Genomic DNA, 25,273 nt, shown 5'->3' with positions numbered 1-25,273 from the left:
CGGGCGCCGCTCACCTCTCCTGCCGGGTCACAGAGATCTGGTCCTGTGGTCAGAGGTCCTGAGCTGGAGCCACAGAGGCACGTGGGATTGGGAGACACCTGTGCTGCGCTGCCGGGGTGCAGGCAGCCCTGGGCGGCAGGGTCCCCGCGACGCCTGGCTCTGCCTGTGCTGTCAGCCCCACCACAGGTGCCACTGGGGCGGGACAGGGACAGGACGTGATCCCAGGGACACGGGGATGGAAGGGAAGTGCTTGTCCACCCCCACGCAGTGAGCTGGGGTCTCCCTCCGGCAGCAGAGAGCGGCACCTGGTCTGGCGCCCAGCTGTCCCCTGTGGCCTCCTTTTCCCGACTGGAACCCAGCGAGGCCCGAAGGCTCAGGGAGCCCCCAGCACGGGGCGTGGGAGACGCAGCTGCCCCAGGCTGTGACTGTGTGTCCCTGGCACCTCTCTGGCGGCCCAGACTGAGGTCCAGGAGGAGAACCTCTAGCACGGCCACCCTTGCTGCAACACGTGTCCCCACCACCAGGCTGGCGGAGGGCAAGCTTCCCAGGAATCTGTGTCTTCTCAAAGATGCCTCCCAGGCCAAGGGTGGGCCGCAGCGCCCCCACCCAGTTCCCCACCCTGCACGGGCAGCAGGCAGGAAATGGTCAGTTCTCTGAGGGCCCGGTGCGAGGAGCCCTGGTGCTCACCAGCCCCTGGGTGCTCAGGAGGACATGAAGGCTCACCTCGGCACTGTGAGCCTGTGGGAGGGAGTTGTGCACATCCCCTTCTGAGCTGCAGATGAGAAGGAGTTTCCGATAGTCATCTCCTCTTTATCTTGTTCTTTCTTTTCCTCCAGCAAGAATCCCTCAGTCCAAGAGTCAGATAAAAGGAATTCCGGCTCTGAGGGCAGCCTGTCCCTTCCTTCTGCTCCCTGAGCCGGGAGCCGCCCCGAAGCAGCTGCTCTCACTGCAGGGTGTGCTGGCTTCGACTTAGACACCCCCAGCAGGAGAGCCCCTCTTAAGGGAACCGGGAGGGGTGACTGGCTGCCTCCATGCCTTTCTCCACAGAGCATGAGCTTCACTATTAGCATCACTTCTAGTGCATTTTAGGATTTTCTCTTCATGTGGTGTTTCCTCACCATGACAGGTGGGCCTAGGCCAGCTGCTAGGAACCAACTCCCTCCAGACCTGGACCCCTTCACTTGGCCACCCGAAGACAGGGCAGTGTCCCCTCCTGGGTGCCAGGCCCTGGACCCTGGACCGAGGACACTGCGCTCCCTGTGCAGGCTGCTCAGCGTGGGGAGCCCTTTTCCTGTCCCTGGCCCTGTGCTCGGCCCCCAGAGCTGGAGCAGGCCCTCTGCGGGCACCCCTGCCCTCGGGCTCTCTGTGGGAGCTGCTCTGCCACCTCTGCTGAGTGGGAATTCTTCCGCCTGGTCCCCCTGGGCTCTCCTTAGCACCCCTCTTCTCAGGGTCTGGAAGCCACCCAGCCAGTGCACCCACATCCTGCCCTTGGAGCCCCACTCTCTGGGAAGCAGAAACAAGAACACTTCCTCGCATCCTGTCTCTTTGTTCTTGGTCACAGGGTGTCGCACCTCCTTCCCACTCAGCCTGTCCAGGTGAGACGGCCACTTTGTGTCTCCAGAACATTCATTTGCCTGGTGAGCTGCCTGCCTTTCCTTCTCTTTGGAAAATGTAGCTGAGGAGAAAGACGTCCTCCTCTCCTTTGGGGCTGTAGCCAGGGCCACTGCCCACGAAGTCTCCCCCCACGAGGTGCCATTCACAGGGAGGCCTGTGAATGACATCCCCTGGAGCTGCACAGTGCATGCCCTGTGCCCCTAAGCGGGCTGCCGTGGCTCTGGCTGACTCCCCTGTGAACTGAGGTTCATTGTACAGATCCAGGCTCAGAAACCCAGAAAGGGAAATCCCCAGAAATCTCTTCACCCAGCTCTGCTTCCCGGAGGCCTCACATGGTCAGCCACGAGGCTGATCCCCCTCAGCTCTGCCACTCAAAAAGTATTTATCTCCTGCAAGTTCCCAAGTCCGGCTGAGCCGACTTCCAGCTCAGGAAGATGGGGAATGACAAACATGGCTCTTGTATCCGTGAGGATTAAATGAGATGCTGCGCGTAAAGCCAGGCATGCCTGGCCATGGTGCCTGATGAGCGGAGGTGACGGTGGCCATTTGGGTTGCAGTGAGGCTTCTTTACTGCACAGGGAATCCCAGAAATAAACCGAGAAGAGAAATGGGTGGTTCTAAGGTCTCTGAGGAAATGGTTTTCAAGAACCCCAGCTGCTCTGGTTCTTGTCTGTCTATAAAGCGGGGAAGCCCCTAGCTCCCAGCTGTGCCCTGTGACTGATGGCGGCTGTCAGAAAGGCCCAGGGAAGGAGGAAGCTCGCTGGTGCTGGCGGCAGACCCAGGCCCCTGTGGGGAGCTGACTGGAAATCAGGCAGTGCTGGGAGAGGAGAGACCCGGATGGCTTTAACAGAAGCAGAGGCCCAAGGTGAGTAGAGGAGACCAGGTGTAAAGGCCACCTGCCTGAAGCCCTGGCAGCACTCATTGGAGCTGGCACGGCTGGCAGCAGGCACAGCCAGACGCCACGGTGAGAAGACCAGAGGAGCAAGGCCATGGGGCCTTGATTCGGAAGGCAGGCGGTGACTTCCAGCAGTTCCCAACTGTACTCCTTTGTTTTATTCCGGAGACACGGGAGATGCTCTTCAGACGTGTGGCTTCGGCTGTCTGTGTGTCCAGATTAGAAATCGTTTCTGCCAGGCTGGCTGGAGTCCTAGGCTTCCTTTCCCATGAAATCAAATCAGAGCACAAGAGACACAGCCTGGGAGGATGGACAGCAGAGTAACACATGTCCATCCTCAACGGCGAGGGCGTGTGTGCCCCGAGTATGTCTGCAGAGGAGCCGGGCAGCCGCTCCTCTCCCGCGCTCCAGGCAGTGGGAGCCACTGTCGGATTTGGAGCAGGGAGGGTCTTGAGCTTTGGGGGGTTCCCTGGTTGCAGTGTTGCTGAGGGGAGCACAGGATGACCCTAAGACAAGGAGACCATTTGGGGATACGGCAGGAGGACAGAGACTGCTTTGGCTGGGGAGGGGACCCAGGCAGCAGAAAGGGGCATGGTTGGGGACCAGTTCAGATAATTTACCTCCTGTTCCCCAGAGACACCCCACTGACAGACCCACGTACCCCCTCCTGACGGGTCCTCCCACGGCTCTGGGGCCACAGGGCTCTGTGGGGCCTTGTGTCACTTTATGCCACCTGCGTCTGGCCATCCGACTGTCCTACCTGCCAGCCTGCTCTTCAGCACCAGCCGCTCAGCCCGGGGCTCCCCAGGAATGCTGCAGTGCCCCGTGCCTCACTTTGGCAGCACTGTGAGTGTTCCTTGCTCCGCCGCCTGCCCTGGACTGTGAGTGTCACAGAGCAGACACCCAGCCTGGCACGCAGGGCTGCACGTTCCTGTTCGCTGACTGTGAACTCATCAATTAAGCCCGTGGCCTGTTATCTCAGTGACCATCTGACCACTCGTGAAAACTTCTCGTGCTTTGCCCCAGACGGCCAGCCACGCCACACGGCCGGCCGGCCTCTCCACCACGCCACCTCCCCACTCGGTGGGAGACACGCTTCCCATGGGAATGCGCTTCTTCCAAACATATTGTTTTTCTCCATTTTCATGCATTTTATTAAACATTTCCAAATCAGGAAACATGGAAATATTTTTTAATAAGAAGAAAGAAAACATTGCAAATTGAGAAACTGACTTGGAAGGGCTTGCCAGAGGAGCCATCTGGTTTTCAATTTAATAACCATCCGAAGAGGTGGACAGTGCTCCCCGCTGGAGAGAATGGGTGGTGGAGGGATGGCAGCTGGCTTCCCTCTCGGGAGGAGCAAAACTAGGAGCTTGAGGTGTCCCCCACAGAAGTGCTCAGATGTCCCCTCCGGCCTGCAGAGAGGGGCCTCCCAATGTGGGATGCCAGCCAGACGTCTCTCCAGAAACTGCTAAGGGAGACAGAGAAGCCACCACCTCTGCCAGAAGAGCCACCTGGCCAGCCCTGAGCTCACAGAGCACGACCGTGTCTGTCTGGGGCCTGTCGCGGCTGTGCTGCCCTCTGCCGGTGCTGGCTCGGGCATCTTCAAAACCACCCGAGGCCTTGCCCTGTGCTGCTAGCTGGTTTGGCTAGAAGTGAAGGCCTAGATTTCGGTTTGCCTTGGAAAGACCCAGGGCTGCTCCCTTGAGTTACCCGGTGGAGGGGGACAGTCCCCATCTTCCTAAATTCAAAGCTGACTTGAGGAAAATGGGACAGCGCGTGTGAAGAGACAGGGATGGGGGAGCGGCCATGTGCATGCAGTGTCATCACGGCGTGTGGTCACCCCTGGGTTCCAGCAGCTTTTAGGGCCCTTTTTAAGGTGTTTTTAAGGGAAATTATTTATTAGCAAAGCATATTTTTACCTTGATGTGAATTCAGCTGTGGCTGGAATCAGTGGTAATAGCCTTGAAATCACCCTGAGCCATTTATTCCTCTGTTAACTTTGAATTTCAATGATTCTGTTTTGCGCACCTCAAGCATTTCTCAAATCCTTCTAGGCCAAGGCTCACAATGCCCCAGAGAATGGCGGTTTCACCCCATCTCCGCAGAGCTGGAATCGCATGCCTTAACCTGCAGGGCATCTGATAATTAGGAGCTGACTGTGCTGGGGACCTAGGTGGAGGCAGAGGCAGGAAACAGAGCCCAGGACTCCCTGACCGAGCCTTCCCTCCAGTGCTCACCTCTGAGGCAGGCTGCCCAGCGCCACTGCCCCCTGGTGGGGCCAGGCAGGGCCCTTGTCCAGCTACAGTGGGCCCTGCCTGGGCAAGGATGCGACCTCCACGCCCCATCTGCGCCCTGCTCACTGCAGCAGCCACTCCAGGTATCAGAACAGCTGCAGCTGAGCCCTGGTCTGCTCACTTCCTGCCGTGACTGAGCTTGGACATCACGCTTCCAGCTCTCAGGGCTTTGTGTGACAGCCCTTGTGGCACGGGCATCCTTCACGCATCCCTTTCCTTCACTGCTTGATGAATCTGTATTGAGCAGTAGCCATTCAGCAGTAAACAACCAGGAAAAGCCCTTTCCTTCATTCAGCTTACATTCTAATAACCACAAAATAAGCCAAATATTCATTATGTGTCAGGCAGTGATCGTGTGGAGGAGACAGACAGAGGGCAGGAGGCTGGGGCGCGGGCTGCAGCTGTGGATGGCGGCGGGGGGGGGGGGCGCCTCCCTGCGAGCCGATGGGTGTGAAAGGCCCCCGTGGCCTGCAGGAGGAGGAACAGGTGGGGCAACTGGAGGTGGAGCCGGCCAGCCTGGAGGAGCTGAGCAGGCTCTGGCTGATGCCAAAGGGTGTGGAGCTGGTCTTTAGGCTCTCGTGGCCCCCAAGGGACTCCAGCTTTGGTTCTGGGGATACAGGCCTGTCCCTCTTCTCTGTGGACGGCCCACTGTGGCTACTGCAGTGGCTCTGAGCTGGGGACAGGGTGGGGCGGGGCACAGATCACAGGTGGAGGCAGGGACTTGGCTGCTGCAGCAGCCCTGGTTCGGGGACAAGAGCTGGACGGGGGAAGCAGCAGGCATGGGAAGTGACCGGATGCTGGAAATCTTTTGACTGTGGAGCTGGCAGGATTTGACGGAGACAGGGAAGGGGCTGTGGCCCATCCAGAACTGGGGACAAGGAAGATGACAAGGCGAATCTGCTGGCTCTTCCCCTCCACCTCCCTGGGACTGTCCTTGTCATGGGGACAGAGCCCGGGCAGAGGCAACCGCACGCCGCCATCAGTGTTGGCACTGGAGGCTGACAGGCCTTTCCACACTCGCTCCTCACCAAAACCCTGAGTCTGGCAGGGTGGACACGGTCACATCTGCTTCCTTGGAGAGAGGACAGGAAGGTGGCGCAGTGCGCTCAAGGTCACAGAGCTGTCGGGGCTGAAGCCGGCCTCTGGGCTCCAGATCTGCCTTCATCCGGCTCTGCTGAGGCTAAGCTCATGCACATAAGACTGTGGCCGCACAAGGCCAAAGGCATTTCTTTAGTCCAGCTACGTGCCAAGCCCAGGTCTAACTGCTCCAGAGGCATCAGCTCATTAAATCCTCACAGGAACTGTGGCTTGGCGCAATAGTTGTCCCCTTTACAGGTGGTAAAATCGAGGACAAGGTCATGCGGATGCTAAGGGAAAGGCCTGATTTGGACGGGATGGTAGGGCCCTGGAGCCCGTGCATGACCTCAACACCGAGCGGCCTGGTGGTCTCCTGTGTGACAGCGTGAGGATGGCCACTGGATGCCACAGACACCCAGGGGCTTGAGGGTTGGAGGCAGGGTGCTTACTTTGGCTGGGTGGGTTGGGATGGGATTGAGCTAGATCTTGAACAATCAGTTAGAAGGGGACAGTGAGCTGGGAGTAGAGGAGCCTGCCTATAATCCCCGCACACTGGGAGCCTGACGCAGGATGATTGCAAGTTGAAGTCCAGCATGGGCAACCTAGCGAGGCCCTGTCTCAACATGAAAAATAACTAAGGGCTGGGGATGCGGTTCAGTGCAGAGGCCCTGAGTTCAATCCCTAATGCCACAAAAAGAAGGAGGAGGAAGAGAAGGAGGAGCAGAAAAAGGAGGAGGAGGAAGAGGTGGAGGAGAAGGAGGAGGCAAAGAGAAGGAAAGAAGAAGAGGAAGAGGGGAAGGAAGAAGGAAAAGGAGAAAGAAGAGGCAGAAGAAGCGGGGGAGGAAGAGGAGGGAGGAGGGGAAACCATGGAGGAGGAGGAGACAGCACCCTAAGCTGCAGACAGTGGCAGGCAGGTCAGGGGCAGAGCAGGTGTGTGCCCAAGGCCAGCCTGGAGCTCCACAGTGCTGAAGAGGAGACAAGAGGGAGGAGCCGAGAAGCCGGGCAGAGTGGAGGACACCACTGAGCACGCAAAGCAGGGCCCTGAGGGAGGGGCCAGCGGTGCCACAGTGGTCCCCGCCATCCGGTTCTTGGTTGGAGGCTCAGCAGGCACCGGCCCTGGCTCTGTGCAGGGTGTGAATCCGTGACTCTGAGCCTGAGCACAAGTGAAGGCCAAGCGGCCCGTCCGGATGGAGTTCCACGTGCAGCACAGCTCCATGCCTGCAAACTTCCAGCATCAGCCAGCCTAAGACAAACGGGCAGAGCCGCCCTGTCACTCAGATCCCCGTGAAAAGGGTCGTAAAAAACTAGTTCACAAATGTATGCAGACTCCTTTGGAAAAGAAGAGGAAGAGGCAGCCACCTCTCTGAGGTTTACTTTCTGTTCCCTACAGCTGTAACAGGTCAAAGCTAGTGTCAAGAAGCTGAGTTCTTAGTGAGAACTGACTCCAAGCCCAAGGAATTTGGCAGCCTCTGTGACAGAAGTTTATCAGCTGAGGAGAACAGCTGGAGGCGTTCACACTCCTGCCTGAGTTAGAGGCGAGCACCACTCCCACGGGGCAGGAAAAGCCACGAGCAGGGCCACGTCCATTCCACACGTGTCTCCTGGGTGCCCTTTGTACTCAGAAAGGCTCCAACAGGACTGTTGCACATCGTCCAGGACAGGTGACCAAGCCAGTGGAACAGAAAGAAGAGCCAGCAGTGATACCTCGTCCACGCTGATCTGTAAGAGAGAGGAAAGCGGGGATGGGTGGTCCACACACGAAGTGAAGCAGAGCCCATTTGTCATCCGGATTAGAAATGAAGAGGGACCCCTAGCTCGCTCCGTACACACGCTCAGTTCCAGGGGAATGAAAGACGAGTGAGAAGGACAGTATTTTCAAACATTTAAAAGAAGGCCTCATAAGCTCAGGTAGGGAAGGATTTCTTTAAAAATCATACAAGGAGCCAAGAATAGTGGCACACACCAGTAACCCCAAGTAACCCTAGCTTTCTGAGAGGCTGGAGCAGGAGGACTGCAAGTTTGAGCCAAGCCTGGGCAGAGAACAGAAGAGAAGGGAGGGGAGGGGAGGGGAGGGGATCAGGAAAAGAAAAGGAAACAACAAATGTGAAGTCCAGGCTGGTTATCTGTCAGGAGGCGAGGGATTCTCAGTGGCCAGCACACACAGGTAGATCACAGGATGGGGTTGATGGTGAGCTTCTTAGGGCTTATTTTCTTTTTCTGCTGTGGAAATTAAATGTTTCGTGTCATGTGGGTGTTTTGGCTCTTCGGTTTGGCTGTATGTCTGGTATTCTCCGAGCGATCCCCAGTCTGCACGGCCAACTGTCCTGTGTCCTCTGGAGGCGCCCACATCAGCTCCTTTCACTGGTGAATGTTGCGCTTACCTCTGTGTCCCTAAAGACCACACTGTGTGTGTGGCTGCTTTCGGTGCTTTGGTTTTCACAGTTGTCCATCCACTCTTCCCGTGGTGGGAGGCGAAGCTGGCTCCCTCCCCCTTCAACTCTTCCTGTCCCCCACCGTCCTTTTATAATTACATCCTGATTTGGGTTAAATCAGTAATCAGTGTTTATATCACTCAGTCAACACTAATTTGACTCTATTCATACTTGAGTAAAATACGATAACTTTTCCTTTCCCACAGAATTCTTCATTTTTTCTGGAGATGTTAATTATCGTGTTTGTTCATTTGCTTAGTTTTCTACATATTTATCACTAAATCAACTCAAACCCTGGTGGTTATCTAGACCTCAGGAAGTTCAGCACGTCGTTTTCTCCCCGTGAATTTTGCCACCTTGGAAGGTCCCCAGAGCTTCCTTGGTTTTTCTGGGCTGGAGTCCCCTACTCCTGCACACAGGGTCTCCTAGGCTCCCCTGCCCCAGGGCCCCGGGCTACTGTATCTGGCTGGCTAGATTTCCTCTGTCCCCTGGCTTCCTCCCCCGGGGCTTCCTCCTTGGTCTTGGTGACTGGACCCTGCCGTGACTTCCTCAGTGTACGAGAGGAAAGTCTTCCAGAGCCCGGAACACCTGAAAATGTCTTCATGCTACCCTGGGACTTAACTAGTGCCGGGTCTCTCTGGTCTGGAGTTCTGGTTGGCCAATCGTTTCCCTTCTGAATTTTGAAGGCTTATTTTGTGGCCTTCAGCTTCCAGTTCTACCACGTCCAAAGCAGTTCTGATTTGCTATGGTATTCGCTGTCCCCAGCCTGCAGGGTCCTCTCCTGGCCGCCGCCACTGCTGCTGGGAACTCCTCAGTCCCAGGCCTCGGGCTGAGTCCGCCTTCATCCGCTGTACTTCAGGCTGGGGCCTGGGGGTCTTGATTCGGAAACTTGCGCTCCACAGTTCTGGGGATGTTCTTGAGTGGTTTCCTTAATGACTACTTTTCCCTTTCTTCTTTCTCCTCTTCCTTCTCCTTCCCCCTAGTCATCCAGTTCTTTCTTCTGGAACTTTAGTATCTGAATTGGTAGACTGATTCACTGATTTTCTCATGCTTTGTTTTCATTTCATTCTCCTCCTGCCTGTCCTTTGTAGAGCCCACCATTCTTGTTTGATGGTTCAAAGTCTTATTTTCTCTCTCCTAAGACATTAATTATAGGGTTTCCCCCCTAAGAGTTCTTCTCTGTGAATGGTCTGTGTTTGATCCAGAGTCTTTTTTCGTTGTTTGTCTTAATTGACCGATTTGGTCTGTGTCTTTAATGTTAGAGACTTCCTCAGATGTCTGGGGATTCCCAGTTGCTTGATTACTTTGAAAAAGTAGGGGATGATAAACTTAGTTGTAAGGGATTTGAGTGAGCAAAGATAAACATGTATGTTAAATCCACCACGTTTGCCTAATCCTCTACTCTTTCATACTTCTCATTTATTCCATAGTGTTAGAAGGAGATTGAAAAAAACAACTATGGGGGCCGGGGATTTAGCTCAGTGGCACCGCGCCTGCCTTGCAAGCACAAGGTCCTGAGTTCGATCCTTCGATCCCCAGTACCAAAAACAACAAAACAACACAAAACAAAAAAACAACTATGGTCCACCCTCCTGAAGGATAAATTAATGGCTATAATACATACTCTTGATCTCAAAGAAAAACTACATCTTTTCTTCTTCAGCCCTTTAAAACATGAAACTATTTCCCCCTAAAAGAAATCTCCATTGCAGAAAACAGTACGAGATTAGTTGGTGAATCTGGGACATGTGTAAACCACTCTGAAGTTGGGAGTAGGCTTGGAAATGCTCCCCTCCTCCCCACTCCCACGGTCCTGAATCACCAGCCGGCTTTTCTCTTCATCACTTCCGGTTGCCGAGCTGCAGCTCTGGTCTCCATGGGGACGCCTCACAGCACAGGTGAGCAGGGGGCATGTCCCACCACGGTGTCTTCCCAGCCTCCGCAGAGGGGTCCCTGAAGTCTGACCTCCAGGGCACAAGACCGCTTCTCACCACACTGCACCAATAGGGTTTTCTGTGGCCAGTGAAAAAGAAACCCTCAAAAACATAAAGGGAATTTACACAAAAAAGTACTAATTCAGACATCATCTTTAGAAAGAGAGACATTATCCATCACTTTATATTTACTTCCACTCTGCTTCAGAGTCTGCTCACAGAGGAGTAGGAGGTCATGACCATGGGGCAGCTGAGCACTCCAGGAACACGAGTTTAAAATGCAGAATTTTCTTTTCTTTTTTTTTCTTGGTACTGGGGATCAAACTCAGGACCTTGCACTTGAGAGGCAGGTGCAGTGCCGCTGAGCCACATCCCCGGCCCAAGATGCAGAATTTTCCAAGAAAGGAGGACTGCGGAGACCCATGTGCACAGCAGGCCGATAATATGCACAAAGACAGGCTGCAATTTAAACCCAGACCTCCTAGTTTGGCATTCAAGGCCCTCCACTGTTCGTCCTGGGCATCTACAAGCCTTGTAGCAATTAGTTCTCCCCGTCTGGGGCCTGACCGCTTTAATCAGGCTTGCATGTAGCTACTAGAAGAATAATTCGCAGACACTGAGTGTCTTGTGGCCTTTCTTTGCCAGTGAACTGACAGATCCCTTTTGTCCCTGTATCAAATAGTTCTGCCACCTGTAGTGATGCACACTTATAATCCCAGCAGTTCAGGAGGCTGAGGCAGGAAGTTTGCAACTTCAAGTTCAACCTGGGCAATGTAGAGACTTAGTGAGACTGTGTCTCAAAATTGAAAATTAAAAATGGGCTAGTCATGTAGCTCAGTACAAAAGCCCTGGGTTCAGTCCCTGGTACTGTCCAAAAAGCCCCTGAAAGTTCTGCAGCCTAAACTGCAGGGCTTCAGGGAAGCCCCAGCACCTGAGGGCTCTGCACTTCCTGTCCACTGCTTGTCCACACTGTCCCATGGACCCTTCCTGGCTGCTGACAGTGCCCCGCTCAATGCTAGCACTTGGAGCCCACCCGTGCCTTCTGTTGCTTATTTCACCTCATCTCCCATTAGCAGACGAGGAAACTGAGTCACGGGAGGAGTCTCTTATCCAAGGCCGTAGACCTCCTAGGGTAGAGCTGGACCTGGAACCTCCAAGCCCCTGGGGACCCACTCGTCCACTAAGCCAGGTCCCAGGGTCCTCAGGTCTGACCTGGCCATGCTGGGCCAGGTAACCCTGCCTGGACTGCACCTTTGTTTCTGTATGCTGCCTGCCGTGTGGCTGCCCAGGCCTTCTCCTTCCATGTCCTCTGCATTCACCTCTAAGTCTTCCTCAGTCACAGACTGCACAGCCTGGCTCTCCAGTGGAGAGCTTGAGCCCAGCAAGGCAGGCAGCAGGACAGAGCAGTGGCCTGTCCTTACCACACCAGGACAGGGCCAGGGCCGGGGCAGGTGCAGCACCAGGGGTCAGAGTTGGGCTCTGTGCTTCTCCAGGCCAGCCAGACCGGCCGACCCAGGCCAGCCCTGGGGAAACAAGGCCTCCAGGGTGGAGTGGAGAGGAGAAGGCAGGTAGAGCCACCATCCCAGCAGCACTTTCAGCTGTCCTGCAAACACTTAACAAAAAGGCTGACACCACCCCGTCTCACTGCCAGTGGAGGGTGCACACAGGCTGGACGAGCCCCAGATGATGAGGGCCAGGCTGAGGCATGTGAGCCGCTGCCTGCCCCTTTCCTCCCTTCGAGCTTCTGCTAGGTCGCCTCACCACCTGTGGACTGTTCTTCCCCTAGAGTCATGCTACCTTCCTGCCAGAGTTACTTCCAAGGTCTCTAAGACTAAAATCAAACTTCCACTCCTATATTCCAGGCCCTCCGACATTGGAACTCACCAGTTTCCAAAGCCAGCTCGTTGTCTGTTACTGGAGCCCGGGTGTCCCTGTGCTAGTCAGCTTTCATTGCTAGAACTGAGTACCTGACAGGCACACCCTAAGGAGAGAGGTTCTATTTTGGCTCATGGTTTCAGGGGTTCCAGCCCATGGTCACCAGCTCCAAGGCAGAAAGCATGGTGGAAGGGTGTGGCAGAGAAAGTAGCTCAACCCATGGCAGCCAGGAATCAGGGAGGGCAGGAAGAACCCGAGAGGAGGCAGGGGCCAGGGACAAAAACGCCCCAGGCCACATCCCAGTCAGCACCTCCAGCCAGGCCCCACCTCCCGACAGCACTTGGGCCATGAACTGATCGATGGATGAGTCCACTAATGAGGTTAGCACCCCCATCCACTCACCTCTCAGAGGCCGGGCTCTGAACACCTGAGCCTTCTGGAGGCCATTTGAGATGGAGCCATAACAGCTCCAGTCACTGAAGCTTTCCCATCTTTCCCTAAGACACGTTCCAGTCACTCCTGCTGCTGTAATCCTAGGGGAGCAGCGAAAGGAGCCTGGTTCGCTTTGGCTCCCTCCTGCGTGTCCTTGGCAAGCCACTCAGCATCTCTGGACTTCCTGTTGCTCCAGACTTCCTACAGGATACTTGAAAGGACATGATGAGAATCAGAGTATTTCTGCCTAGAATGTCAGCCACACGTCGGTGCCTGATACCGGGCGTCGCCGTCGTTGCCCTGGTGCTCCTGGTGTTTCCCAAGGCAGTGACTCCACCTCCTTTCCCACCACGCCCACCTCCAGCTCTGCACCCTGCAGCTGTCACTGCCTGGCCACCCTGGGGACAGGAGGAGAGTGGCAGCCGGAGGGGCAGGAGGACACTGATGAGAGTAGCCAGTCCTTACTGAGGGCCCGAGCCCCAGGCCTCCCTACGACGGCACACGCGTGAGTTCCTGTCACCGCCAGGGAGCCACATCCTGAGGAGGACGGTCCTGAGCCGAGTTCTGCTCTACCCAGCCCTGCCTCAGCCTCCCCACCAGGGGCCTCCCAAGGCTGACCAGGGGCCCCAGGACAAATGCAGCCCATGGAGTGTCAGGGGGTGCTCCTGTCAGAGCCTTGTCCTGAACACTGCACCCCAGGCAGCAGCCAGGCTGCCCCGGGCTGGGCCTGGGTGCTCACAGGGAAGCCTCTCTGCCAGGCCCCTCTCCCCTCGGCTCCCGGGACAGCTGTCTTGCTCCTCTATGCCACTGTTTTGGCCTGCTGGTGGTGCTGTCCCAGAATACCACCGACTAGGGAACTTATAAAGAACGGAAGCTTATTTTTCACAGGTCTAGAGGTTGGGAGTGCAGGCTCGAGGTGCTGGCAGCTGCAGGGTCTGCTTCCAACATGGCTCCCAGCAGTGGAGGGCAAACGAAGCAGAGGCCGAAACAGGCCTCTTTGAAAAGGGCTATAAAGAAATGCTCAGCATCGCCGGCCACTAGAGAAATGCAAATTAAAACAACACTGAGATTCCCTCTCACTGCAGAAAGAATGGCCATCATCAAGAAATCCAATAACAACAAATACTGGCAAGGCTGTGGGGAAGAAAGAACCCTCTTACATTGTTGGTGACAGTGTAAAATAGTACAATCAGCGTGGAGTTTCCTCAAAACACTAAAAATAGCAATTTCATTGGACCCAGCTATGCCTGTCCTTGATATATTCCCAAAGGAATTAAAGACAGTCCACTCCAGTGACACATGCCTGCGCATGTTACAGCAGTGCAGCTCACAGTAACTAAGCTCTGGAAACAACAGCCAAATGGATAAAGAAAAAGTGGCATTCATACACACCGGAGTATTACCCAGCCATAAATAAGAATGAAATCCTGTCATTTGCAGGGAAATGGATGGAACTTAATGCCAAATGAAATGTCTGGGGCCAGGGATTTAGCTCAGTGGTTCCACCACCTGCCACGCAAATGCAAGGACCCGAGTTTGATCCCCGGTACCAAAGAAAAAAAAGAAAAAAGAATATATACAAATGAAATTTCAGGCTCAGAAGTTAAATATTGCATGATTTCTCTTCTGTGGGAAATATATAAATGAATGAATGAATGAGTGAAAGAGAGATGGTAGGTCACAGACAGACTTTTGGAGATGGGAAAGGACCAGAGGGAGGGGGAGAAAAAGATCAAGATTTGTTATCCGGGCCCGGGGATTTCGCTCAGTGGTTTTGCCACCTGCTGCGCAAGCACAAGGACCCAAGTTGGATCTCCAGTACCAAAAAAAAAAAAAAGATTTGTTATCTGCCTGTACCAGTGCCCCAAAGGAACATCGCTATTCTGTATTGCAAAGCACACTAACAAGAGTGCACTGCAGTAAAAGGCTGTAAACCAGGCACGGCGGCGCACAGCTGCAATCAGTCCGCTACTAGGGAGGCAGAGGCAGGAGGATGGTGGGCTGAAGGCCGGTCTGGGCAACTTACCAAAACCAAATAAAGAAACAGAATCCAAGGGCCTTACTGCCACCCTGGAGGAGGGGGCTCCAGGCCTCGTCACCCGGCCGCACCCCTCACTCATCTCACTGGCTGTATCTGGGTTTGGGCGGCCTGGCTCTGACTGCCCTTGCAGTTGGGGTCGGGGTCACTGGCGGCCACTTCTGGCATCCCGTGCCTCATCTGCCCACGTCCTGGGCCCTTCTGCAGGGGTCTGCATCCCTGGCGCCCTCCCAGGGCTGACTCCGGGGCCGGGGAAGGATAGCAGGGCTCAAGTCAGAGGAGCCACGGAGCGAGATCCCGCCTGCGCATTCCTGTCCAGCTCGGAGGGGAGACCACGCCCCTGTGCCCTGGGGCTCCCTGGACGGCGCTGAGATGTGGGCGGGGCCTGCGGCCCTTTGGCTTCCTTAAACGTGTGCAGTGATTTTCTTTTTGCCAGTTTCTCTGTTGAGGAGCTTGCAATTTCCGATTAATCGCCTCCACATACATTTAGACTTGGCTTAGAAGGGAGAATTTAAATTTCATTACTGCATGATTGCAGCCAAAGCTGTCCTACCAGCACTGAAAGGATGAGTGAGCCAGGTGGCAAATCGCAGCCCTTTCTCTCTGGGCCCCAGCTTGTGGGTGGGCCATGGCAGGACAGGAGCTGCAGGTGGGGCCCAGCCGGGCCTGGTGGTGCTCCCCTGCAGTCCCAGCACTCTAGGAGGCTGAGGCAGGAGGATTCCAAGTTCAAACTCAGCCCAGAGAACTTAGTGACTTATTGAGAACCTGTCTCAAAATTTTAAAAAGGCTGGGGAAGTAGCTCAGTGTGAAGGCCCTGGGTTCAATCCCTAGTACTACAAAAAGAAGGACATAGGGCTGGGGATTTAGCTCAGTGGTTTTGCCGCCTGCTACACAAGTGCAAGGACCTGAGTTCCTTCCCCGGTACCAAAAAAAAAAAGGAAGGACATGAAGGAAAGAAGGGAGGGAGGGAGGGGAAGAAGGGGAGGAAGCTATCTGTGCGCCACTGTTACTGCTGCACCCTCCTCAGCAAAATACCTCGTGCCCTCCCGTCTAGGTTTGTGCACAGCCTCTCCCGGGCACCACAGCTGGACCCGCTAACTCCTGTCTCCCCTCGGCAGGTACCACGACCAGCAGGACGTAACCAGTAACTTTCTGGGTGCCATGTGGCTCATCTCCATCACATTCCTTTCCATCGGTTACGGGGATATGGTGCCCCACACATACTGTGGGAAAGGTGTCTGCCTTCTCACTGGCATCATGGTGAGTACCACCCCGCGGGGACCCTGCCCTAGTGCTCTGAGACAGCACAGCTCTTCCTGGCCGGCCTAGTGCATCCCCCTGCGGTGGTGCACACCTGTAACCCCAGCGCTCCGGGAGCTGAGGCAGGAGATTGCAAGTTTGAGTGTAGCCCGGACAACTTAGGAACTTAGGGAGAGCCTGTCTCAAAATAAAAAAGAGCTGGAGATGTAGCTCAGTGCAAATGCCTGGCATCACTGCCAAAACAAAACAAGACAGAAAGCAAGGCAGCTGCGAGCTCCACAGTGGTTGTTTTCCTTTTCAGCTTCTTTTGCTCAGGCTGGAGTAAGGTACTAGCTCCTGGCAGTTGCGAGTCTGCTCCCTGCCTGCCCCACGTGGGCTGGGGGAAGCTGGTGACCACTCTGACCCTCAGTCACCTCTGCTGGCCTCGGGGCTCTTCCTGTCCCTGGGACTCAGAGAGGCAGTGGCTGGGGGAAGAGCTGTGTTCCAGACAGGCCTGGCAGCTGCTGGGTCCTGCCCACCCAGCTCTTGCTAGCCCCAGGCTCCAAAGTAGCAAGGCTCTGGGCCCTGAGAACCAAGTCTTGTCCAGCGCTGGCCCTGCCAGGCCAAGCCCACCCCAGTGCCCAGCGGGTACCATGTCCCCCCGCTGTGCATTTCTCCTGCCGAAGCCCTGCGCCTCCCAGGGCCTGCTCTTGGAAGCACAGGCTGCTGCAGGTGGGAAGGACGCGGTCTGCAGGCAGAGCAGGGCCAGGTGCAGGGCGCTCACCCCGCCGAGGGCAGCTGTCCCTGGGAGCTGGGTGGAGAGCCTGCTGGCCGCTCACCGCCTCCATGAGGCCGGCAGCACGATTTACGTGGGAGTGTGCGGGAAACAAGTACACAGGGCCAGTGCCGGTTCGTTCTGTGTGCCCCCTGGGTCCCCCCTCGAGAGCTGGTGGGGCACCCTCGGCTTTGCTGCACCCTAGGTGCAGGACAGGCGGGTGCAGCTCTGGGCCCGTCCTGGAATCCTAGGATGAGCACGGTGTTAGAGCAGGGAGACACTTTTTTCAGAAAAGGAAGCAAAGGCTCAAAGGGAAGGCAACATGGAGGCCTGGGTGAGCCTGACAGAGGCCTGGGGCTGCTTGCCCCTGGGGCGCTCCACGGTCATCACTACAGGCCTCCCAGGAGCTGCGCCTGGGCCCACCCTGTGCTGTGCGCCCTCCCCTGGGGCCCCCAAGGCCTTGCTCACCTCCGTGTTCCCAGGGGACGGGACAGACCCTCTTTCTGCTGCAAGGGCAGTGACTCCCTCCACCAGTGCCTCCCCAGGCCAGGCCACCCCTGCTCCCCACCATGCTCAGCCTGGTGGCCTCCGGGATCACATGGCAGACAGGACACCTCCCTCGGGCTGCCCAGGGAGAGGAGGCCTGTCCGAGGTGGCCCTCCTCCTCCAGATGCAGACAGGGCCGGCTGGGGGCTGGAAGAAGGAGCACCTCCTGTCAGGTAGGGGTCTGGCACTCGCTGTCACCAGGAAAGGTGACTTCCTGCCAGAAAGGATGAGATGCCACCGGAAGGCCAAAGCCTGCCTTCTGAGGGCCACTCTGGGGCCTGGGCTTTGGGCTGCTCCAGCAGGGAGGCTCTGGGCCCTTTACATTCCGGCGCAGCACAGAGCTGTGCCCCACCCGAGAGTGCTGTCCCCCAGCTCCTGGCCCCCCATCTCTGACGAAGCACAGTGGGAGCCGAAGGACCCGCCCACCCTGCTCCTCCTCAGGGAGAGGTCTCCGGTGGGCGCTTTGCCTTCCAGCGAGCCCTTTGCTCTGGGGTCCACAGCACCCCAGGCAGGGCGCATCCACTCCTCGTGGGCTGAGGCAGGGTCAGGCTGGAAAGGACAAGCAGGTGAGGGAGCCGATGCCCACCTGGAGCGGTCCTTACACAGCACTGGCCCCACCTGACCCTCTGCACGGACCTGGCCTCCCGTGGGGGCCCTCAGTCCCCAGGCCCAGTGCAGCTTCCCATTCACGGGCAGGTCCTCCAACAGTCAGCCCCTCACTCCGGGCCCCTGGTGGGTTTGTATCCAGGGCGACTTTGCAGCCGAGTCCTTCCTCCTGAGAAGTGCACACGATGTGTGGCTCCTGATTGTTACTGCAAGTGCCTTGACGAGAGGTAGGGCTTCCTGTTTGGTTGCCATGGACACCAGGAAGGCCAAGGCAAGGCCGGCTGGGGAAGGAGAGGAAGGATTTGTGTGCCGGCTGCAAATGGTCTTAATCATTGTTTTCTCTTGGCAATCCCAGTAACGGTGTAATTACCAACCATTAGGCAGGGTGTATAATTGTCTGGACAACTTGACATTGCTGGTGCAGACTGGGTGTGTCGGGAGCGCTCACCCACAACACGGGCACATTCTCATCCAGCGTCTTTCCAGGGGTCTTCAGGGGATTGCAGGGCCGGAGGGGGATGGCTGGCATCATGTGGTGCCCCGAATCGGAGATGAGCCCCGAACTCTGCTCCGGCCACCGGGTCCTGCAAACATCTGAGAGACCGTAGGGCCCCCGTCTGCTGGGAGGTGGCTTCTTTTCAGCAGAGCCACTTCCTCAAGTGGGCTCTACTCTGTGGGCCTTTGTGAGCCACAGACCCCCAGACAAAGCCCCTGGGTGCCGTGGGACCGAGCGTGTCCCGTGGCTCCTGAGAGAGGCTTCCTCGAGGCAGCAGGAAAGCGACGCTGAGGTAGAAGGCAGCGCACCTTGAGTCCCGGTGGGAGGAGCACCCAGGGCTGGTGAGACATCTGCTTAATGTCGCTTTTAGCCACGTGGCTCCGGAAAAAGCCCGGTCTCAGGCCGGCTGACGTTATTGTAGTTGTTATGTGGAATCCGTTGCAGCAACAGAATCCAACTGTAAATCCTCCAGCTTCTCTCCTTCATTTGTCACTCTCATTTATGTTTTGTTTTATTTTATGCTTCTTTAGTTAAGAACATCTCATACTTTCCCCTTGGGATCCTTGTTTTTCCAGCTTCTAAGATCTTCCAGCTGGAAATGCTTCTTGGAAACAAGAAGTGGGAGGACTTCGTGCGGGGCTGGGTCCAGACCTGGGTCGGACCTGCGATGCCTGAGGCCCGGTCAGCTGGTCCCACCTGCTGTCTGCCTACTCGGCACCCGCTCTGCACTCACCTTGGGGCAACTGGCTGGAGGTCACCTACCCCACCCACCCCATCCTGGGGCCCGGGTTGGTGCCGACCGTGGTTCAAGACTTGGCGCAAAAGGCTGTGCTCCCCCATCCGACCGGCGAGGGGGAGGGTCAGGCCAGAGCTGCTTACCCCTCCTGCCCCACCCTGCCCTCTCCTCATTGCCCCCGCTGTGGCACAGCGTCCAGGCGAGGTCGGCGTGAGCCTTCACGTGCCACAGGGCACCAGGCCCTCGTCGCTTTGTCTCAGGAAATCTAACCACACACGGTCCCATCACACGGACACCCAGGCAGCTGCCAGCCCTGTCCGAGGGACGAGCTCCTCCCGGAGGTAAAAGGCCATCGTCCGAAAGGAACAGAGACAGGTGATCTTCATTCTACTTCCGGTGAACGACAGGTGGCAGGTGTGGGCCTTCCTGTGTTCCCTTTAAGGAGCCTGAACTGACCGTCCGCCTCTGGGTGGTCTTACACCCCTCGTTCTTCCCTTCCCCTCTCAGCCCCACCAGCACTCCCTCCTTTTCTTCTTTTTCCGTCTTCCGACCTTTGCTGTTTAGGACACGGCACACCTCGCTCCCCACCTCGTCCTCCGCCCCTCTCTGCCCTCCTCTCTTGCCGGCCCTTTCCTTCTCCTCTTCTGATCTCTTCACCCCCAGCACAGCCGGGAGCTCAGGGCTGCCCGCCACTGTCTGAAGGGCCCTGAGGTCTGGCCCGGTCTTTGCAAGGTTGCCCGTTGCTGGAAATGGTCTGGTGAGGCCTCATTATTGGCGCCTTTCCTAACCACAAACAGGTGTCGGATTATCCAGAAGAAAACAATTGAGAGTATCCACTGCTATCTATTCAAGTTGGGATTAGGGGTCAAGAAGACAGCAGCCTCCAGAGAAATATCCATAAGGGAGTCACAGCATCTTTAAGCTCAGAGAAGTTGGGAGACTGTCTGGCCACCTTCCAGCCTCCATGCAGAAATGCGTCTTCCTCATAGAGACAAATGGCTCTTTAGTTCAAACACTCTAGCTTCTCATTAGAAGCCCCCTGCGTTAGCCGGCGAGGCTTTGGGCCATGAGGAGCCACAGGGAACTCCTCCTAGACCCTGGCAATCTGATGTCAATGATCAACTCCCGAGGCGGCAGGGGAGGAGAGGCTCTCTGGCCGCTGTACCCCAGCCTTCGGGGTGATGTGAGCAAGGTGTTGCAGGAAGGGGGAGCAGAGCCCGGGAGAGCCCTCTCCGTGGGATGCTCCGTCTTTAGCACTGCTCTGCCCCTCTTGGTGCACTTCCATCCTGGTGTACTTTTGGAACTCCACACAAAAGCGAGAGGAGCCTGGGCCTGGTGGATGGGGTGGGAGCTCACATCTCCCTCCAGGACAGCTTCTTTTAAGCTATTTTTTGCTTTTAGAGACCTGGCTAAATTGATCACAGCTACAGACCAGGCTGTCCAACTGCCCACATTCTCTGAAAATTGGGCACAGAGTCTCCTGCGAGTCACAGGTGCCCAGCAAACCCAGCCTTCCCCCAACAAAAGAGGAAAATGAGGTCAGAAAAGGAAGTTCACACAGACCCAGTTCTTTTCATCTTGCTGAGCTCAGAATGGGTGGCTACCAGATGTACCAACAAACACTCGATTGTTTTAATGGAGACCCTTGTGGAAAATCAGGAGAAACCCTCCTCAACTGTAGCCGTGCCAAAAGCCACACAGGGGCCAGCCTTTGTCAGCCAAGGGAAGAGAGAGGAAGGGTGTCAAGGAGAGCCCAGGGCACTGAGCCACCCCTGCCAGCCCCGTGGTGGCGCACAACACCTCTGAAAAGGATTCTTGTCTGCCTCGCAACCATTTTGTAAGGCCTGATGAGCCAACAGTGTTATTGATGGATTTCTTCACAATGGCGTTCTCATGCTACTCAATTGCACTCAGTGCTTTTATTGTTAAAACTGTGCTGACTATTTGGCATCCAGAGGATCCCACTGTTGGCTCTGATGAGTCTGTCATCTCTTTCCATAAGTGGCAGCCAGGGTGGTCCCTGTTATAGGAAGAGGTGACAGCTCCAAGGAGAGTCCTGTCCTGCCAAGGACAGGGCTGATGGCTACTTCCCATGGTAGAACGAGGGAGAGTCTCCCCCTGTTCACAGGCCAGCTGAGCGCCCCGGGAGGAGGGTGGGGCGGGCCGCTTCCCTCCCCCTCTCAATATGCCCAGAGGATTAGGAGAGCCCCTGACCTGGCCATTTGGTGGCCCAGCCAAAGCCTGTTTCTTTGCCTGCCCCTCCCGTGCTCTCCTGTAAGGGACCTCGGGGAACTCCCGAGGGACTGTGGCTTCCTGTGTTGTGTCACAGCCTAGACCTTCAGGTAAAAAGATCCGGCCACAGCACTGGTAGCTGTTGAGTGCCAGCCAGTGTTCCCTCTGGGAGACAAGCTTGGAGGAAAATATGTTGCCTCTTCATGGAGTTATTTTCAGGAAAACAGCCTCCACAGGTACTGGGTCCATCCTGCAGTCGGTGCCCGGGCTGCTGTCCTCCTGGCCCCACTAGCTGGAGCTGGCGGTGGGCTTGGGACATGCCTGGGGCAGGGAGAGTCTGTGTGTGCTGGACCTCCTGGCTCCTGCCATCCGCACAGCCTGGTAGGGGACCTGATTGTTGGTTTAATGCCCTGAAGTCTCAGCCCTGTACATCAGTAAGAACCAGTGAGGGGCACAGGTATTGCAGGTCCCGTTTTCGGTGGGGACATCGGGGCCCCAGCATTGACAGCCTGTATGCCAGGGGCTTGACCAGCCACAGAGCAGCATCTCCATGCCACTCCCAGGAGCCGCCCAGAGTGGCATGGGCACACTGCGTTTGCACCTTGCCTCTCACTGATGTCCTCTCTCCCTTCTGGTCTTCCTGCTGTCCTCCCACAGGGTGCAGGCTGCACTGCCCTTGTGGTGGCTGTGGTGGCCCGGAAGCTGGAACTCACCAAAGCGGAGAAGCATGTTCACAACTTCATGATGGACACGCAGCTCACCAAACGGGTAAGACGTCACCATCCATGTCTGCACGGGGGAATTGCATCCAAAGTGGAGCCAGTCAGAAAGGACAGTCATGTGGTGTGGAGGGGCCATGCCTTCGCTGGGGTGCCGAGGCAGACAGCCCCCACCTGTGGCACCATGGAGCAACGCGCCGGGCTCCTGTCTTCCATTAAATCCCTGTGCATGGTTCAGGCAACCAAATCATTTTCCTGATAATTAGATCAATAGTATGCAGCGATAGAGCCCACCCCCACCCCCTTGCCTAATGGTGCCAAATAAATCACCCAGCATGATGCAACATTTTTGTTTATGCTCAAATGTTTTCATGATTCTCACTAGGAAGGGCAGTAGAGAGTCTTAAAACTGTATCTAAATCTAATCCTTTTTGGAAAAAATCATTTAAAACGATCATTCCAGTAGAGCCCACATTCCTAAATTCCGTTGTTCATCAAAATGTCATCATCCAATTTTCCCCTTTTGTGTTTTCCGGATAATGTTTCTCACTTGTACCCTTACAAAAGTGGTTAAGGAGGATGAGAACGTGAAAATATGCAAGAACGGAGAGTTCATTTAGCTGCTAACTACCTGACACCCCACCGAATCGTTGGAACAGAGAAGCCTCATTTCAGAGATGAGGACAAACAGCAGGCCAGGCGAGCTAGGCAGGAGCTGCTTGCTTAATGACAGCTTTTCTGGAAGTCTTTAGACCTGCAGCGGAACACAGGTCGGGAGGGCACGGCCTCCACAGCTTCCCTGCCCCAGCCAGAGGGAACAGAGCCTGTGCGGGTGTCCTCATCCGGGACTGGAGTAGGGAAGGGACCCTGAAGCAACCCCACATTTCCATTTGGGCTTTTGAAAGCGAGAGAAATATTCAGTGATTAACGTTGCAAAGCAGTAAAAAAAAATGTGTTAGAAATAGAGACAAAGGCAGGAAGGGAGAACAAAAAGGGAGAGAGAATGACAGAGCTGTGTGCGAGCTCGTGGGGAAGGCAGTGGGAGAGCGTGCAGCTGCCAAGGCCTCTCCAGTTTCTTAGCAGAATTATTTATGGCGTTTGATTGTTTGGTCTTTGATTACATTTATTGGGTTCTTTAAAAAGCCGCTACTGATGTGAAAAGGAACTGGTACAAGAAAATATCCCTGTATCGTTGACACACAAATGCTTGTCTGGGTGCATCACACCCTGAGCTATCAAGAAAGCAGGGTTTGAGGTGGGAAGATGCCAGCTGGCTCTGTCCCGGGTGAGGCCTGCTGGGCCCACTGACCCCAAAGGGCCCTCTTCTTTGGCCCCTGAACCAAGTACACCAGCATCGCGCTGGGCTGCAGGATTCCCGAAGTGGTCGGACACTAAAGGCAAGGACACTGGCATCTGTTACCAGAACGCAGTGGGTGGCAGTGCCCGGCTCCCAGCTGCCTGCAGCAGTGCAGGCGAGAGAGAGGCTGTGCCTCCAAAGCCTGCTCAGAAGTTGTTTACCAGGAGCACAGACACTGACAGTCTTATTTTTTCTGGTTTGCTCTTTAAAACCAAGAATATACTTTGTATTTCGTGTTATTCCTTTGTCCTCTCTATTTTTCACCAAGAAATCAGACACCAGAGGAAAATAAAGCCAGCTCCCTCATAGGCTAGGAAAATAAACAATTTTTTTCCTACAACATAAATGTGGAAGGCGATGGGGTTGTAGCTGCTAATTTCAATCTTTCAAAAGTAATTCTCCAAAATCCTCCTCAAGTCCACTTATTTGTTGAAAAGCAAGACTGAAAATCATTCCCACAAATATTTATTGCTCATCCGTGAGCACAACCTACCTTTTTAATCGAATAGCATCTCACTTTGCTCAGAACACTGAAATCTGTTGAAATGCCCCTTTTGTATCTAATTTTTCCCCCAGAGAAATAATGCAAAAGGAATGGATTTGGCAGAAAGCAGATTTTTAAAGCTGGCAGAACTGGAACCTCCAAAGAGTCTTTCACATCCTTCACTGAAATGAAACTGGAAACATTCTGGGCTGCTGTAGTTCAGTCTCGCTTTGACCTGCCCACTGGAGACAGCCATCCTTCCTCCCCTGGGGTCCTGGCCTCTCCTCTGTCCCCCTAGATGGCCCCAAGTCCCGCTCCGGAGTTCTGTCTCAGTCCATTCATCAGTCAGGGACTCTCAGAGAAAGCCGGTGAGGAAAGAGCTGAGTGTGGGACCGCGAGCGAGGAGTGGAGACTGCGTAGTAGGTATAACAGATAGAAGCGGTCCTGTACAAGTCCATGTGTCCTTAGCTCTTCAAACATCTAAGCAGGAAAGAAGGACGTGTAGCCCGGGAGTTATGAGGCTGCTCCAGCTGTTCTGCTGCCAATTTGACTCGCTGTACAGGCCTCGGCCCACTCTCTGCATTATCACACCCAGCTCCATTGTCATCCAGCTCCTGTGGGGAAGGAGGGGCTGACCCACAGGCAGGAACTCACTTCCAGTCCCCGAACCCCTCGGTGCGCCGGCTTGTCTTCCTTCACGTGTCTGACTCGTCCGCCCTGGTCAGTGTCCTGTCTGCATTTAATGCTGACTTTGTGGTATCACTGCTATTGCTGTTCTCCAGTTATAACTTACAGCTGACCTCTGGGCCACTAGCGCGCACACGTGTGTGTGCCTGTGTATGTGCGCGTGTGTGACTGTGGGATGTCCCAGAGTCATCCCTTCTCCACCCGGCACGCCCACCCAGGCTTTCTGCTTTCTGTAATAACACACCCAGCACAGCAGTCGATCCCGGGGCGTTGGCTCCTGGTGTCTCTGGGGACCCCAGGATGGGTAGGAGCTGGCCCTGCCCTCACACTCCCCTCCCGTGACAGCTCCCTGCCGAGAGCGAGGAGGCTGCAGCAGGTGCCCTGGGCTGCAGAGTTCCCGGGGCCGTGGATGGAGACGTTCTCGCCCCAAAAAGACCTCATCCGCGTGCGCTTCCTGGGAAAGCAGTGGGTGAGACCAGACCCGTGACTCCCAGGAGCTATTCCTTCCCTGTCTCCCCGGTCTGCTAATGACATCACTGCTGCGAGTCCAGCCCTGACGGCCGAGCGCCAGTCCTGACGCCTCTGCGCCCTGGACCCATGAGGAGAGGAGCAGTCTTCAGGCCTGATTCGGCCCGGCCATGGATGTGCCGGACGGGGGTTGCTCCAGGGTCCCCCCGCCGCCCCGACAGGGGAAGCCCATCTCCCCTCGCCAGAGCCGCGGCCTGCTCTCCTGGCGCGGGCCTCTCTGCCCCATCGGCCTGCACCTTCCTTCCCCACGGTCTCTTGAGATTCTAATTTCGCT

At 55.8% G+C, this 25,273-nt stretch overlaps 1 protein-coding gene across 7 annotated transcripts in view; it reads left to right on the top strand.

Moving 5' to 3' along the window:
- Kcnn3 (potassium calcium-activated channel subfamily N member 3) overlaps nucleotides 1-25,273 on the top strand; it is a 133,942-nt gene that overhangs the window by 94,219 nt on the left and 14,450 nt on the right. For 5 of the 7 annotated variants that reach the window (XM_004871336.3, XM_087203508.1, XM_021249353.2 and 2 more), the window contains 2 exons: nucleotides 15,713-15,854; nucleotides 21,882-21,992. In XM_004871336.3, the coding sequence (XP_004871393.2) occupies nucleotides 15,713-15,854; nucleotides 21,882-21,992 (253 nt within the window). The other 2 variants (XM_004871337.4, XM_004871338.3) reach the window with 2 other exon arrangements.

This window comes from Heterocephalus glaber, unplaced genomic scaffold, assembly GCF_053883595.1.
Source record: "Heterocephalus glaber isolate CG9 unplaced genomic scaffold, H.glaber_assembly_v1.0 deba00001795, whole genome shotgun sequence".
In the NCBI taxonomy this organism is placed as follows: domain Eukaryota; kingdom Metazoa; phylum Chordata; class Mammalia; order Rodentia; family Bathyergidae; genus Heterocephalus; species Heterocephalus glaber.
This window is presented reverse-complemented; position numbering and strand designations above follow the sequence as displayed.